Source organism: Oncorhynchus nerka, linkage group LG15, assembly GCF_034236695.1.
Source record: "Oncorhynchus nerka isolate Pitt River linkage group LG15, Oner_Uvic_2.0, whole genome shotgun sequence".
Lineage (NCBI taxonomy): Eukaryota > Metazoa > Chordata > Actinopteri > Salmoniformes > Salmonidae > Oncorhynchus > Oncorhynchus nerka.
In genome coordinates this window covers 104,576,397-104,591,395 of record NC_088410.1, presented here as the reverse complement: position 1 = coordinate 104,591,395, position 14,999 = coordinate 104,576,397, and the positions used below count along the sequence as shown (strand labels likewise).

General features: G+C 43.9%; 1 protein-coding gene across 1 annotated transcript in view; it reads right to left on the bottom strand.

The window, feature by feature from the left end:
* The window catches only part of LOC115125409 (sarcolemmal membrane-associated protein), a 132,074-nt gene that overhangs the window by 87,424 nt on the left and 29,651 nt on the right, over nt 1–14,999 (bottom strand). The window contains exons 4-5 of the mRNA XM_065000756.1: nt 12,376–12,412; nt 6,190–6,252 (exon numbers count right to left, since the gene is read on the bottom strand). Coding sequence (XP_064856828.1) covers nt 6,190–6,252; nt 12,376–12,412 — 100 coding nt within the window. The remainder of the gene's footprint in view (nt 1–6,189; nt 6,253–12,375; nt 12,413–14,999) is intronic.

The window sequence follows — 14,999 nt, the reverse complement described above, 5'->3', positions numbered from 1 at the left end:
CTGTCTGCCCCGATCCTCTCTCTGGGGATCTGATACTAGGCCTAGCTCTACACATAATCAGGCCAGGTAGCCTAGCTCTACACATAATCAGGCCAGGTAGCCAGGCTCTACACATAATCAGGCCAGGTAGCCAGGCTCTACACATAATCAGGCCAGGTAGCCTAGCTCTACACATAATCAGGCCAGGTAGCCAGGCTCTACACATAATCAGGACAGGAAGCCAGGCTCTATGCATAATCAGGCCAGGTAGCCTAGCTCTACACATAATCAGGCCAGGTAGCCTAGCTCTACACATAATCAGGCCAGGTAGCCAGGCTCTACACATAATCAGGCCAGGTAGCCAGGCTCTACGCATAATCAGGCCAGGCTCTACACATAATCAGGCCAGGTAGACAGGCTCTACACATAATCAGGCCAGGTAGCCAGGCTCTACACATAATCAGGCCAGGTAGCCTAGCTCTACACATAATCAGGCCAGGTAGCCAGGCTCTACGCATAATCAGGCCAGGTAGCCAGGCTCTACGCATAATCAGGCCAGGTAGCCAGGCTCTACGCATAATCAGGCCAGGTAGCCAGGCTCTACACATAATCAGGACAGGAAGCCAGGCTCTACACATAATCAGGCCAGGTAGCCAGGCTCTACACATAATCAGGCCAGGTAGCCAGGCTCTACACATAATCAGGCCAGGTAGCCAGGCTCTACACATAATCAGGCCAGGTAGCCAGGCTCTACGCATAATCAGGACAGGAAGCCAGGCTCTACACATAATCAGGCCAGGTAGCCAGGCTCTATGCATGATCAGGTGCATGTCCTTGCTCAAGTTTGACATGAGCGCTCAAAAAACAAGACAATGAATATATTGACAACTCCTAAATGGAATGAAATAATCCAAAACTTTTTCCTCACAAGTGTAGCCTAGGTTGTGCGCCCTGCAAACAACGTGTCCACTCCTACGATGACAACGGTAAGACTATCCTAACACATATATTGAACAACGTGTCCACTCCTACGATGACAACGGTAAGACTGTCCTAACACATATATTGAACAACGTGTCCACTCCTACGATGACAACGGTAAGACTGTCCTAACACATATATTGAACAACGTGTCCACTCCTACGATGACAACGGTAAGACTGTCCTAACACATATATTGAACAACGTGTCCACTCCTACGATGACAACGGTAAGACTGTCCTAACACATATATTGAACAACGTGTCCACTCCTACGATGACAACGGTAAGACTATCCTAACACATATATTGAACAACGTGTCCACTCCTACGATGACAACGGTAAGACTATCCTAACACATATATTGAACAACGTGTCCACTCCTACGATGACAACGGTAAGACTATCCTAACACATATATTGAACAACGTGTCCACTCCTACGATGACAACGGTAAGACTATCCTAACACATATATTGAACAACGTGTCCACTCCTACGATGACAACGGTAAGACTATCCTAACACATATATTGAACAACGTGTCCACTCCTACGATGACAACGGTAAGACTGTCCTAACACATATATTGAACGCATTAGCCTCTTCAGTCGACCCTCTACTTTTTTGAACATTCTGTTAAAAATCGCGCAACATTTCAGCGCCCTGCTACTCATGCCAGGAATATAGTATATGCATTTGCTTAGTCTGTGTGGATAGAAAACACTCAGACGTTTAAAAAACTGGTTAAATCACTGCTGTGGCTTTACCAGAACGGCATTTACATCGAAAAGCACAGGAAAAACTGATCACTGAAAATGGGGAAAAATATATCCATGCGCTACTTGAACCCATTGATAAACGTGAACCACAATTAATTGACTGAGGTTGCAGTACCTACAGCTTCCACAGGGTGTCTAGAGTCTTGTCATTTCCCTTCGAGTTTTTTCTTGGTCAAACACATACAGGACACCGTATCTAATCCGGTCTAGGACCGGATATTTTCGTTGAGTTTCTAGCCGGACATTTTTCCAGACGGACAGCTAATGATCTTTACATCGCCTCCTGATGAATTTTATCGCTTATTAACGTTTACTAATACCTAAAGTTGCATTACAAACGATTTCGAAGTGTTTTGTGAAAGTTTATCGTCGACTTTTTTGAATTTTAAAAATGACGTTACGTTTTGAAACGATGTTTTTTCGTTTATCACACAGTCTACATATAACGATATCTAGGCTTTATATGGACCGATTTAATCGAAATAAAGACCCAAATAGTGTTTATGGGACATCTAGGAGTGCCAACAAAGAAGATGGTGAAAGGTAATGAATGTTTTCTATTTTCTTGTGCGGTTTGTGTAACGCCGAAATGCTAATTATTTTGTTTACGTCCCCTGTGGGTCTTTTGGGGTGTTGCATGCTATCAGATAATAGCTTCTCATGCTTTCGCCGAAAAGCATTTTAAAAATCTGACTTGTTGCCTGGATTCACAACGAGTGTAGCTTTAATTCGATACCCTGCATGTGTATTTTAATGAACTTTTGAGTTTTAACTAATACTATTAGCATTTAGCGTAGCGCATTTGCATTTCCAGAGCTCTAGTTGGGACGCAAGCGTCCCGAGTAGAAGCAACAAGTTAACAGAAATCACTGTAACCAAACAAACATTGTAAATTATAAATGGTAAACGGTAAAATGTACTACTGGTGAGCAATCCCTGTGACCTACGCAATGGATTAGTCCACTCAGACAGGTGTGAATCAGACAGGTAGGTGTCTTGTGTTACATCATTTTATTCTTCAGACATTTGCCACTGTTCGACTAAAAACATTTCAGCCAGTCAGCATAATAATACGTAGGGTCCCAGTCAGCATCGTAGGGTCCCAGTCAGCATCGTAGGGTCCCAGTCAGCATCGTAGGGTCCCAGTCAGCATCGTAGGGTCCCAGTCAGCATAATAATACGTAGGGTCCCAGTCAGCATAATAATACGTAGGGTCCCAGTCAGCATAATAATACATAGGGTCCCAGTCAGCATCGTAGGGTACCAGTCAGCATAATAATACGTAGGGTCCCAGTCAGCATAATAATACGTAGGGTCCCAGTCAGCATAATAATACGTAGGGTCCCAGTCAGCATAATAATACGTAGGGTTCCAGTCAGCATAATAATACGTAGGGTACCAGTCAGCATAATAATACGTAGGGTCCCAGTCAGCATAATAATACGTAGGGTCCCAGTCAGCATAATAATACATAGGGTCTCAGTCAGCATAATAATACGTAGGGTACCAGTCAGCATAATAATACATAGGGTCCCAGTCAGCATAATAATACGTAGGGTCCCAGTCAGCATAATAATACATAGGGTCTCAGTCAGCATAATAATACATAGGGTCTCAGTCAGCATAATAATACATAGGGTCCCAGTCAGCATCGTAGGGTCCCAGTCAGCATAATAATACGTAGGGTCCCAGTCAGCATAATAATACGTAGGGTCCCAGTCAGCATAATAATACGTAGGGTCCCAGTCAGCATAATAATACATAGGGTCTCAGTCAGCATAATAATACGTAGGGTCTCAGTCAGCATCGTAGGGTCCCAGTCAGCATAATAATACATAGGGTCTCAGTCAGCATAATAATACATAATAATACATAGGGTCTCAGTCAGCATAATAATACATAGGGTCCCAGTCAGCATCGTAGGGTACCAGTCAGCATAATAATACGTAGGGTCCCAGTCAGCATAATAATACGTAGGGTCCCAGTCAGCATAATAATACGTAGGGTCCCAGTCAGCATAATAATACATAGGGTCTCAGTCAGCATAATAATACGTAGGGTCTCAGTCAGCATCGTAGGGTCCCAGTCAGCATAATAATACATAGGGTCTCAGTCAGCATAATAATACATAGGGTCTCAGTCAGCATAATAATACATAGGGTCCCAGTCAGCATCGTAGGGTACCAGTCAGCATAATAATACGTAGGGTCCCAGTCAGCATAATAATACGTAGGGTCCCAGTCAGCATAATAATACGTAGGGTTCCAGTCAGCATAATAATACGTAGGGTACCAGTCAGCATAATAATACGTAGGGTCCCAGTCAGCATAATAATACGTAGGGTCCCAGTCAGCATAATAATACATAGGGTCTCAGTCAGCATAATAATACGTAGGGTACCAGTCAGCATAATAATACATAGGGTCCCAGTCAGCATAATAATACGTAGGGTCCCAGTCAGCATAATAATACATAGGGTCTCAGTCAGCATAATAATACATAGGGTCTCAGTCAGCATAATAATACATAGGGTCTCAGTCAGCATAATAATACATAGGGTCCCAGTCAGCATCGTAGGGTACCAGTCAGCATAATAATACGTAGGGTCCCAGTCAGCATAATACTACGTAGGGTCCCAGTCAGCATCGTAGGGTCCCAGTCAGCATAATAATACATAGGGTCCCAGTCAGCATAATAATACGTAGGGTCCCAGTCAGCATAATAATACGTAGGGTCCCAGTCAGCATCGTAGGGTCCCAGTCAGCATAATAATACGTAGGGTACCAGCCAGCAACATAATACGTAGGGTACCAGTCAGCATAATAATACGTAGGGTCCCAGTCAGCATAATAATACGTAGGGTCCCAGTCAGCATCGTAGGGTCCCAGTCAGCATAATAATACGTAGGGCCCCAGTCAGCATCGTAGGGTCCCAGTCAGCATAATAATACGTAGGGTCCCAGTCAGCATAATAATACGTAGGGTCCCAGTCAGCATAATAATATGTAGGGTCCCAGTCAGCATAATAATACGTAGGGTCCCAGTCAGCATAATAATACGTAGGGTCCCAGTCAGCATCGTAGGGTCCCAGTCAGCATCGTAGGGTCCCAGTCAGCATAACAATACGTAGGGTCCCAGTCAGCATCGTAGGGACCCAGTCAGCATCGTAGGGTCCCAGTCAGCATAATAATACGTAGGGTCCCAGTCAGCATAATAATACGTAGGGTCCCAGTCAGCATAATAATACGTAGGGTCCCAGTCAGCATAATAATACGTAGGGTCCCAGTCAGCATCGTAGGGTCCCAGTCAGCATAATAATACGTAGGGTCCCAGTCAGCATAACAATACGTAGGGTACCAGTCAGCATAATAATACATAGGGTCTCAGTCAGCATAATAATACATAGGGTCCCAGTCAGCATCGTAGGGTTCCAGTCAGCATAATACTACGTAGGGTCCCAGTCAGCATCGTAGGGTCCCAGTCAGCATAATAATACGTAGGGTCCCAGTCAGCATCGTAGGGCCCCAGTCAGCATAATAATACGTAGGGTCCCAGTCAGCATAATAATACGTAGGGTCCCAGTCAGCATAATAATAAGTAGGGTCCCAGTCAGCATCGTAGGGTCCCAGTCAGCATAATAATACGTAGGGTCCCAGTCAGCATAATAATACGTAGGGTCCCAGTCAGTATAATACTACGTAGGGTCCCAGTCAGCATAATAATACGTAGGGTCCCAGTCAGCATCGTAGGGTCCCAGTCAGCATAATACTACGTAGGGTCCCAGTCAGCATAATAATACGTAGGGTCCCAGTCAGCATAATAATACGTAGGGTCCCAGTCAGCATAATATGTAGGGTCCCAGTCAGCATAATAATACGTAGGGTCCCAGTCAGCATAATAATACATAGGGTCCCAGTCAGCATAATAATACATAGGGTCCCAATCAGCATAATAATACGTAGGGTCCCAGTCAGCATAATAATACGTAGGGTCCCAGTCAGCATAATAATACGTAGGGTCCCAGTCAGCATCGTAGGGTACCAGTCAGCATAATAATACGTAGGGTCCCAGTCAGCATAATAATACGTAGGGTCCCAGTCAGCATAATAATACGTAGGGTACCAGTCAGCATAATAATACGTAGGGTACCAGTCAGCATAATAATACGTAGGGTCCCAGTCAGCATAATAATATGTAGGGTCCCAGTCAGCATAATAATACGTAGGGTACCAGTCAGCATAATAATACGTAGGGTCCCAGTCAGCATAATAATACGTAGGGTACCAGTCAGCATCGTAGGGTCCCAGTCAGCATAATAATACATAGGGTCCCAGTCAGCATAATACTACGTAGGGTCCCAGTCTTCAAAAAGTTAAGTAGACATAAATAGCACAGTGCCATGCATTAGCAGTGTGTGACCAGTAGGTGTCACTGTTGTTGCTTACATACCTGCAGATACTGGGAGAGCTGGAAGAGTTCCTGAGAGTACATAATGGGGGTGTTGGCCGCAACCTGCAGGTGAGGAGACACACACACACGCCAGGACATCAGGTTAGACAAGAACACTGGGTCTATGCACACACACACACCTTATCAGGCAGACTACTACCTAGGCTCATCAACTGGAAAGGGCAGCGAGTTCACGACATGCTCACAACCTACTCAGAGTGAAATAATACCAAGTGAAATTGGATTTATTATGATAAATAGGTAGGGCACTGAGAATTTTCCTGACTAGCTGGATGTCACTGTTCCAGGCAATATGTGCCTTGATGTATGTATAGAGCAGGGCAGTATACCATGTATGTGTAGAACAGGGCAGTATACCATGTATGTATAGAACAGGGCAGTATGCCATGTATGTATAGAGCAGGGCAGTATGCCATGTATGTATAGAACAGGGCAGTATGCCATGTATGTATAGAGCAGGGCAGTATACCATGTATGTATAGAGCAGGGCAGTATACCATGTATGTATAGAGCAGTATACCATGCATGTATAGAACAGGGCAGTATGCCATGTATGTATAGAGCAGGGCAGTATACCATGTATGTATAGAGCAGGGCAGTATGCCATGTATGTATAGAGCAGGGCAGTATACCGTGTATGTATAGAACAGGGCAGTATACTATGTATGTATAGAACAGGGCAGTATACCATGTATGTATAGAGCAGGGCAGTATACCATGTATGTATAGAGCAGTATACCATGTATGTATAGAACAGGGCAGTATACCATGTATGTATAGAGCAGGGCAGTATACTATGTATGTATAGAACAGGGCAGTATACCATGTATGTATAGAGCAGGGCAGTATACTATGTATGTATAGAACAGGGCAGTATGCCATGTATGTATAGAACAGGGCAGTATACTATGTATGTATAGAGCAGGGCAGTATACTATGTATGTATAGAGCAGGGCAGTATACCATGTATGTATAGAGCAGTATACCATGTATGTATAGAGCAGGGCAGTATACCATGTATGTATAGAACAGGGCAGTATACTATGTATGTATAGAACAGGGCAGTATGCCGTGTATGTATAGAGCAGTATGCCATGCATGTATAGAACAGGGCAGTATGCCATGTATGTATAGAACAGGGCAGTATGCCATGTATGTATAGAGCAGTATGCCATGCATGTATAGAACAGGGCAGTATGCCGTGTATGTATAGAACAGGGCAGTATGCCATGTATGTATAGAGCAGTATACCATGTATGTATAGAACAGTATACCATGTATGTATAGAGCAGTATACCATGTATGTATAGAGCAGTATACCATGTATGTATAGAACAGTATGCCATGTATGTATAGAACAGGGCAGTATACCGTGTATGTATAGAACAGGGCAGTATGCCATGTATGTATAGAGCAGTATGCCATGCATGTATAGAACAGGGCAGTATGCCATGTATGTATAGAACAGGGCAGTATGCCATGTATGTATAGAGCAGTATACCATGTATGTATAGAACAGGGCAGTATACCGTGTATGTACCAGTATGCCATGCATGTATAGAACAGGGCAGTATGCCGTGTATGTACCAGTATGCCAGGGTATTTGGAAATAGCCACAGGATGGTTTTTCAATAGTGTCAAACAATTAGAATGTTGTGCAACACGTTAGGAGATTAGATTCTACAAATGTTTCATTAAGAAACTTAACGGTAGTACGCAGTCATGTGGTGCTTGTTCACACAATGACAAGAGAAGGGAGACTGTGTAATGGATCCCCATTAGTTCCTGTCAAGGCAGCAGCTACTCTTCCTGGGGTTTATTATGGATCCCCATTAGTTCCTGCCAAGGCATCAGCTACTCTTCCTCGGGTTTATTATGGATCCCCATTAGTTCCTGCCAAGGCATCAGCTACTCTTCCTCGGGTTTATTATGGATCCCCATTAGTTCCTGCCAAGGCAGCAGCTACTCTTCCTGGGGTTTATTATGGATCCCCATTAGTTCCTGTCAAGGCAGCAGCTACTCTTCCTGGGGTTTATTATGGATCCCCATTAGTTCCTGTCAAGGCAGCAGCTACTCTTCCTGGGGTTTATTATGGATCCCCATTAGTTCCTGTCAAGGCAGCAGCTACTCTTCCTGGGGTTTATTATGGATCCCCATTAGTTCCTGTCAAGGCAGCAGCTACTCTTCCTGGGGTTTATTATGGATCCCCATTAGTTCCTGTCAAGGCAGCAGCTACTCTTCCTGGGGTTTATTATGGATCCCCATTAGTTCCTGTCAAGGCAGCAGCTACTCTTCCTGGGGTTTATTATGGATCCCCATTAGTTCCTGCCAAGGCAGCAGCTACTCTTCCTGGGGTTTATTATGGATCCCCATTAGTTCCTGCCAAGGCAGCAGCTACTCTTCCTGGGGTTTATTATGGATCCCCATTAGTTCCTGCCAAGGCAGCAGCTACTCTTCCTGGGGTTTATTATGGATCCCCATTAGTTCCTGTCAAGGCAGCAGCTACTCATCCTGGGGTTTATTATGGATCCCCATTAGTTGATGCCAAGGCAGCAGCTACTCTTCCTGGGGTTTAATATGGAGCCCCATTAGTTCCTGTCAAGGCAGCAGCTACTCTTCCTGGGGTTTATTAGGGATCCCCATTAGTTCCTGTCAAGGCAGCAGCTACTCTTCCTGGGGTTTATTATGGAGCCCCATTAGTTCCTGTCAAGGCAGCAGCTACTCTTCCTGGGGTTTATTAGGGATCCCCATTAGTTCCTGTCAAGGCAGCAGCTACTCTTCCTGGGGTTTATTATGGAGCCCCATTAATTCCTGCCAATGTAGCAGCTACGCTTCTTGGGTGCCGGCAAAATTAAGGCAGTTAAACAATTTTAAAATCAATACAATATATTCAGAACAGATTTCACAACACACCGAGTGTGTGTCCTCAGGCCCATAGGCCACTATCACATATCTACAACAACAAAAAACATGTGTATGTGTGTGTATAGTGCCTATGTTATCGTGTGCGTATGAATGCGTCTGTGCCTATGTTATCGTGTGCGTATGAATGCGTCTGTGCCTATGTTATCGTGTGCGTATGAATGCGTCTGTGCCTATGTTATCGTGTGCGTATGAATGCGTCTGTGCCTATGTTATCGTGTGCGTATGAATGCGTCTGTGCCTATGTTATCGTGTGCGTATGAATGCGTCTGTGCCTATGTTATCGTGTGCGCATGAATGCGTCTGTGCCTATGTTATCGTGTGCGTATGAATGCGTCTGTGCCTATGTGTTACTTCACTGTCCCTGCAGTTCCATAAGGTTGTTTAAAAAAAAAAAAAAAAATCTGATTTCACTGTTTGCATGAGTTACTTGATGTGGAACAGCGTTCCATGTAGTTATGGTTCTATGTAGTACTGTGCGCCTCCCATAGTCTGTTCTGGACTTGGGGACTGTGAAGAGACCTCTGGTGGCATGTCTTGTGAGGTATGCATGGGTGTCTGAGCTGTGTGATAGTCATTTAAACAGACAGCTCTGTGCTTTCAACATGTCAATACCTTTCACAAATACAAGTAGTGATGAAGTCAATCTCTCCTCCACTCTGAGCCAGGAGAGATGGACATGCATATGATTAACATTAGCTATATGTGTACATCCAAGGACCAGCCATGCTGCCCTGATCTGAGCCAATTGCAAAAGTCCCTCTTTGTAGCACCTGACCACATGACTGAACCGTAGTCCAGATGTGAGAATACAACTAGGCCTGCAGGACCTGCCTTGTTGATAGTGCTGTTAAGGCAGAGTAGGGCTTTATTAAGGACAGACTTCTCCCCATATCTCCCCTTATCTAATGTTGTATCAATATGTTTTGAAAAGGACAGTTTACAATCCAGGATTACTCCAAGCAGTTTAGTCACCTCAACTTGCTCAATTTCTACATTATTTATTACAAGATTTAGTTGAGGTTTAGGGTTTAGTGAATGATTTATCCCTAATTACAATGCTTTTAGTTTTTGAAATATTTAGGACTAATTTATTCCCTGCCAACCATTCTGAAACTACCTGCAGCTCTTTAAGTGTTGCAGTCATTTTAGTTGCTGTAGTAGCTGACGTGTATAGTGTTGAGTCATCCGCATACATAGACACTGGCTTTACTCAAAGCCGTTAGTAAAAATTGAAAAAGGGGCCTAGAGAGCTGCCCTGGGGAATTCCTGATTCTACCTGAATTATGTTGGAGCAGATACCATTAAAGAACACCCTCTGTGTTCTGTTAGACAGGTAACTCAATATCCACATTATAGCAGGGGGTGTAAAGCCGTAACATTTACGTTCTTCCAACAGCAGATTATGATCGACAATGTCAAAAGCCGCACTGAAATGTAACAAGACAGCCCCGACAACCATTTTATCATCAATTTCTCTCAGACAATCAGTAATTTGTGTAAGTGCTGTGCTTGTTGAATATCCTTCCCTATAAGCGTGCTGAAAATGTCTGCTGTCAATTTGTTTACTGTGAAATAGCATTGTATCTGGTCAAACAATGTTTTCTAGAAGTTTACTAAGGGTTGGTAACAGGCTGATTGGTCAGCTACTTGAGCCAGTAAAGGGGGCTTTACTATTCTTGGGTAGCGGAATGACTCATTTCCCTCCAGGCCTGAGGGCACACACTTTCTAGTCGGCTTAAATGTAAGATGTGGCAAATAGGAGTGGCAATATTGTCTGCTATTATCCTCAGTAATTTTCCATTCAGATTGTAAGACCCCGGTGGCTTGTCATAGTTGATAGACACATTTTTCACCTCTTCCACACTGACTTTACGGAATTCAAAAGTACAATTCTTGTCTTTCATAATTTGGTCCGATATACTTGGACGTGGCGTCAGCATTTGTTGCTGGCATGTCAGAAGGTGTCAAAGTTATCTATAAAAGGGAGTCCAGCAGAGCTACAGTAGTCTACATAGCTACAGTAGTCTACAGAGCTACAGTAGTCTTTCAGACAGATGTGTAACACCAGCAGTTTGCTGAATCTTTCACACCCGTGGCCCAACGAGGGTATTGGACCTGAAGTTATTGGCCTTTTTTGTTGTTGTCTTTTAGTGCTAAAATCAGTTATTTAAAATCCCTTTAAAAATGTTCTGAGTCCATGTGGGGTCAAACGACATCACAAGGGATACCACAGTGTCAGCTCCAAGAAACCCGGGTAGAACAGTCGGAAGCAGCCTTGTTATGTACTCGTGTTCCTGGGTAGCACAGTGTTATTGCCTTGGGGACCGATATGTTTCTCACCATAGAGCTGACTATGATGACAGCTGGTGATGTTGAATGGGCCGTTCTCTCAGGAAGCCTCACGGTCTGGTGAGGCTGGGAACTCAGAGGATCTATACCCAAGGTCGAAGCCACCGGAGAAGGAGACAGAACCGAGGACGAAGACGCAGGTACCTCCGGATCCGATCTTGAATGGGAAGCCTACAAGGAAGAAGGTGCCAGAACCTCTGGATCAAGGGGCCCCCGTTGCCAGAGGACGCTTTCTTCGACTTCCAAAGCGAGTGACGTACCTCCATGACTGGTTGGTTGGGTGGAGAACAGCTCCGCTCAAAGGGGGGAGCCCCCTTTGGGGATGGAACCCTGCCAGCCAGTTGGCTGTAGAGAGCCGACACGGCGGCGAAACTTCCACCAGACCAGAGCGGCATCCGGCTACTGGGGTAAAAGAAAAAGTATGCGGGCGTGGGTTCCCCAGTAGCTTGTGTAAGATTGCTACTAAGATTAGCCACTTTGCTCACATAGTCCTCTGCAAGCTAGTAGTTGCTACATTGAAAGTCAGCGCGGTCCACATCGTCCCGGAACAAAGCAAAGTAAACACAGCTCCTGCAGCGCTGGAAACGTTCAATAGCGACCTCCATTTGAGACAGGTGAGGCTAGCTGGACTTTCACGTCTCTCCTCCTATGTGGAAACTGGCAGGATCCCGGGACAGACAGTAGCGCTCACAACAATTTAGCCCAACAGAGCCGTAGAATCCAAAATAAAAGTATTTCAAAAAAATGTCAGATTTAAACTGAGGTCTGTAGTTCAGGTTTCAGCGTTTCAACAACAACAAACATACGTCTGATGCAGACAAGGTGTGATGCACATCTCAAAACACACACACACCTGTCACCACGGACGGACAGACAGACGAATCCGCCTACCTTATCAACAGGAAGTGGTAAAGGTGCTTGGATGACACTGTGGAGAGGACAGAGATCAGAGTTCAGTTCAGAAGGAGGATAAAGCTCATTCAACAGTTTATAACATACTAGAGGTCAACCGATTGATCGGAATGGCCGATTAATTAGGGCAATTTCAAGTTTTCATAACAATCGGAAATCGGTATTTTTGGACACCGATTTGGACTATTTTTTTTTTTTTAATTTACACCTTTATTTAAGCAAGACAGTTAAGAACACGTTCTTATTTTCAATGACAGCCTAGGAACGGTGGGTTAACTGCCTTCTTCAGGGGCAGAACGACTGATTTTTACCTTGTCAGCTCAGGGATTCAATCTTGCAACCTTACGGTTAACTAGTCCAACGCTCTAACCACCTGCCTCTCATTGCACTCCACGAGGAGCCTGCCTGTTACGCGAATGCAGTAAGAAGCCAAGGTAAGTTGCTAGCTAGCATTAAACTTATCTTATAAAAAACAATCAATCAATCATAATCACTAGTTAACTACACATGGTTGATGATAATACTAGTTTATCTAGCGTGTCCTGCATTGCATATAATCGATGCGGTTCGCATTCGCAGAAAAAGGACTCGTTGCTCCTAACCATAAACATCAATGCCTTTCTAAAAATCAATACACAGAAGTATATATTTTTTAAACCTACATATTTAGCTAAAAGAAATACAGGTTTAGCAGGCAATATTAACCAGGTGAAAGTGTCACTTCTCTTGCATTCATTGCACGCAGAGCGTCAGGGTATATGCAACAGTTTGAGCCGCCAGGGAGGAGCGAGGAGAGGGACGGAAGCTATACTGTTACACTGGAAATACTAAAGTGCCTATAAGAACATCCAATAGCCAAAGGTTAATGAAACACAAATGGTATAGAGGGAAATAGTCCTATAATTCCTATAATAACTACAAGCTAAAACGTCTTACCTGGGAATATTGAAGACTCATGTTAAAAGGAACCACCAGCTTTCATATGTTCTGATGTTCTGAGCAACACTTTGTTTTTTGCCTTATTTAAATCAAATTGAACATGTTTCCTTATTTACTTGAGGCTAAATTGATTTGTTTAGATGTATTACGTTGAAATAAGAGTTCATTCAGTATTGTTGTAATTATCATTATTACAAATGTTTTAATAATAATCAGCCGATTAATGGGTTCTGCTTTTTTTGGTCCTCCAATAATCGGTATCGAAAAATCATAATCGTTCGACCTCTATAACATACAACTGTAATTCAACGTTTAACATAACAGTCTGTGTCTGAATCTCAACACTGAACTAAAATATAAACACAACATGTAAAGTGTTGGTCCCATGTTTCATGAGCGGAAATAAAAAGATCCCAGAAATGGTCCAAATGCACAAAAAGTGAGTTTCTCTCACATTCAGTGCAGACATTTGTTTACATCCCTGTTAGTGAGCATTTCTCCTTTGCCAAAATAATTCATCCATCTGCTTGGTCTGGCATACGAAGAAAGTGATTAAACAGCATGATCATTACACAGGTGAACCTGTGCTGCGAACAATCAAAGGTGCAGTTTTATCACAGAACACAATGCCACAAATTTAGGGAACATGCAATTGGCATGCTGACTGCAGGAATGTCTACCAGAGCATTCAATGTTCATTTCTCTACCATAAGCCGCCTCAATTGTCGTTTTAGAGAATTTGGCAGTCCGTCCACCCGGCCTCACAAGCCACTGCATCACAAAGCCCTGACCTCCTATAATCCTATAGACAATTGTGGGCAGAACTGAAAAAGCGTGTGCGAGCTAAGAGGCCTACAAACCTGACTCAGTTACACCAGCTCTGTCAGGAGGAATGGGCCACAATTCACCCAACTTATTGTGGGAAGCTTGTGGAAGGCTACCCGAAACGTTTGACCCAAGTTAAACAATTTAAAGGCAATGCTACCAAATACTAATTGAGTGTATGTAAACTTCTGACCCACTGGGAATGTGATGAAATAAATAAATCACTCTACTATTATTCTGACATTTCACATTCTTAAAATAAAGTGGTGATCCTAACTGACCTAAGACAGAAAACTTCAGGGGGTCAGTAAATATATGTAAATAGTCTAGGTGGCCATTTAATTAATTGTTCAACAGTCTTAAGGCTTGGGGGTATAAGCTGTTAAGGAACCTTTTGGTCCTAGACTTGGTGCTCCGGTACCGCTTGCCGTGCGGTGGCAGAGAAACAGTGTATGACTTGGGTGACTAGAGTCTCCGACAATTTTTTGGGCCTTCCTCTGACACCGCCTGGTATAGTTGTCCCGGATGTCAGGAAGCTTGGCCCCACTGGGCCGTACGCACTACCCTCTGCAGTGCCTTGCGGTCGGCGCCCGAGCAGTTGCAGTACCAGGCAGTGATGCAAGCAGTCAGGATGCTCTCGATGGTGCAGCTGAAGAACTTTGAGGATCTGGGGACCCATGCCAAATCTTTTCAGTCTCCTGAGGGGGAATAGGTTTTGTTGTGCCCTCTTCACAGCTGTCTTGGTATGATTGGACAATGATAGTTTGTTGGTGATGGAAGTTTCAAGGAAACTTGAAACTCTCGACCTCCACGACCCGCTCCACTTCAGCCCAGTCGAT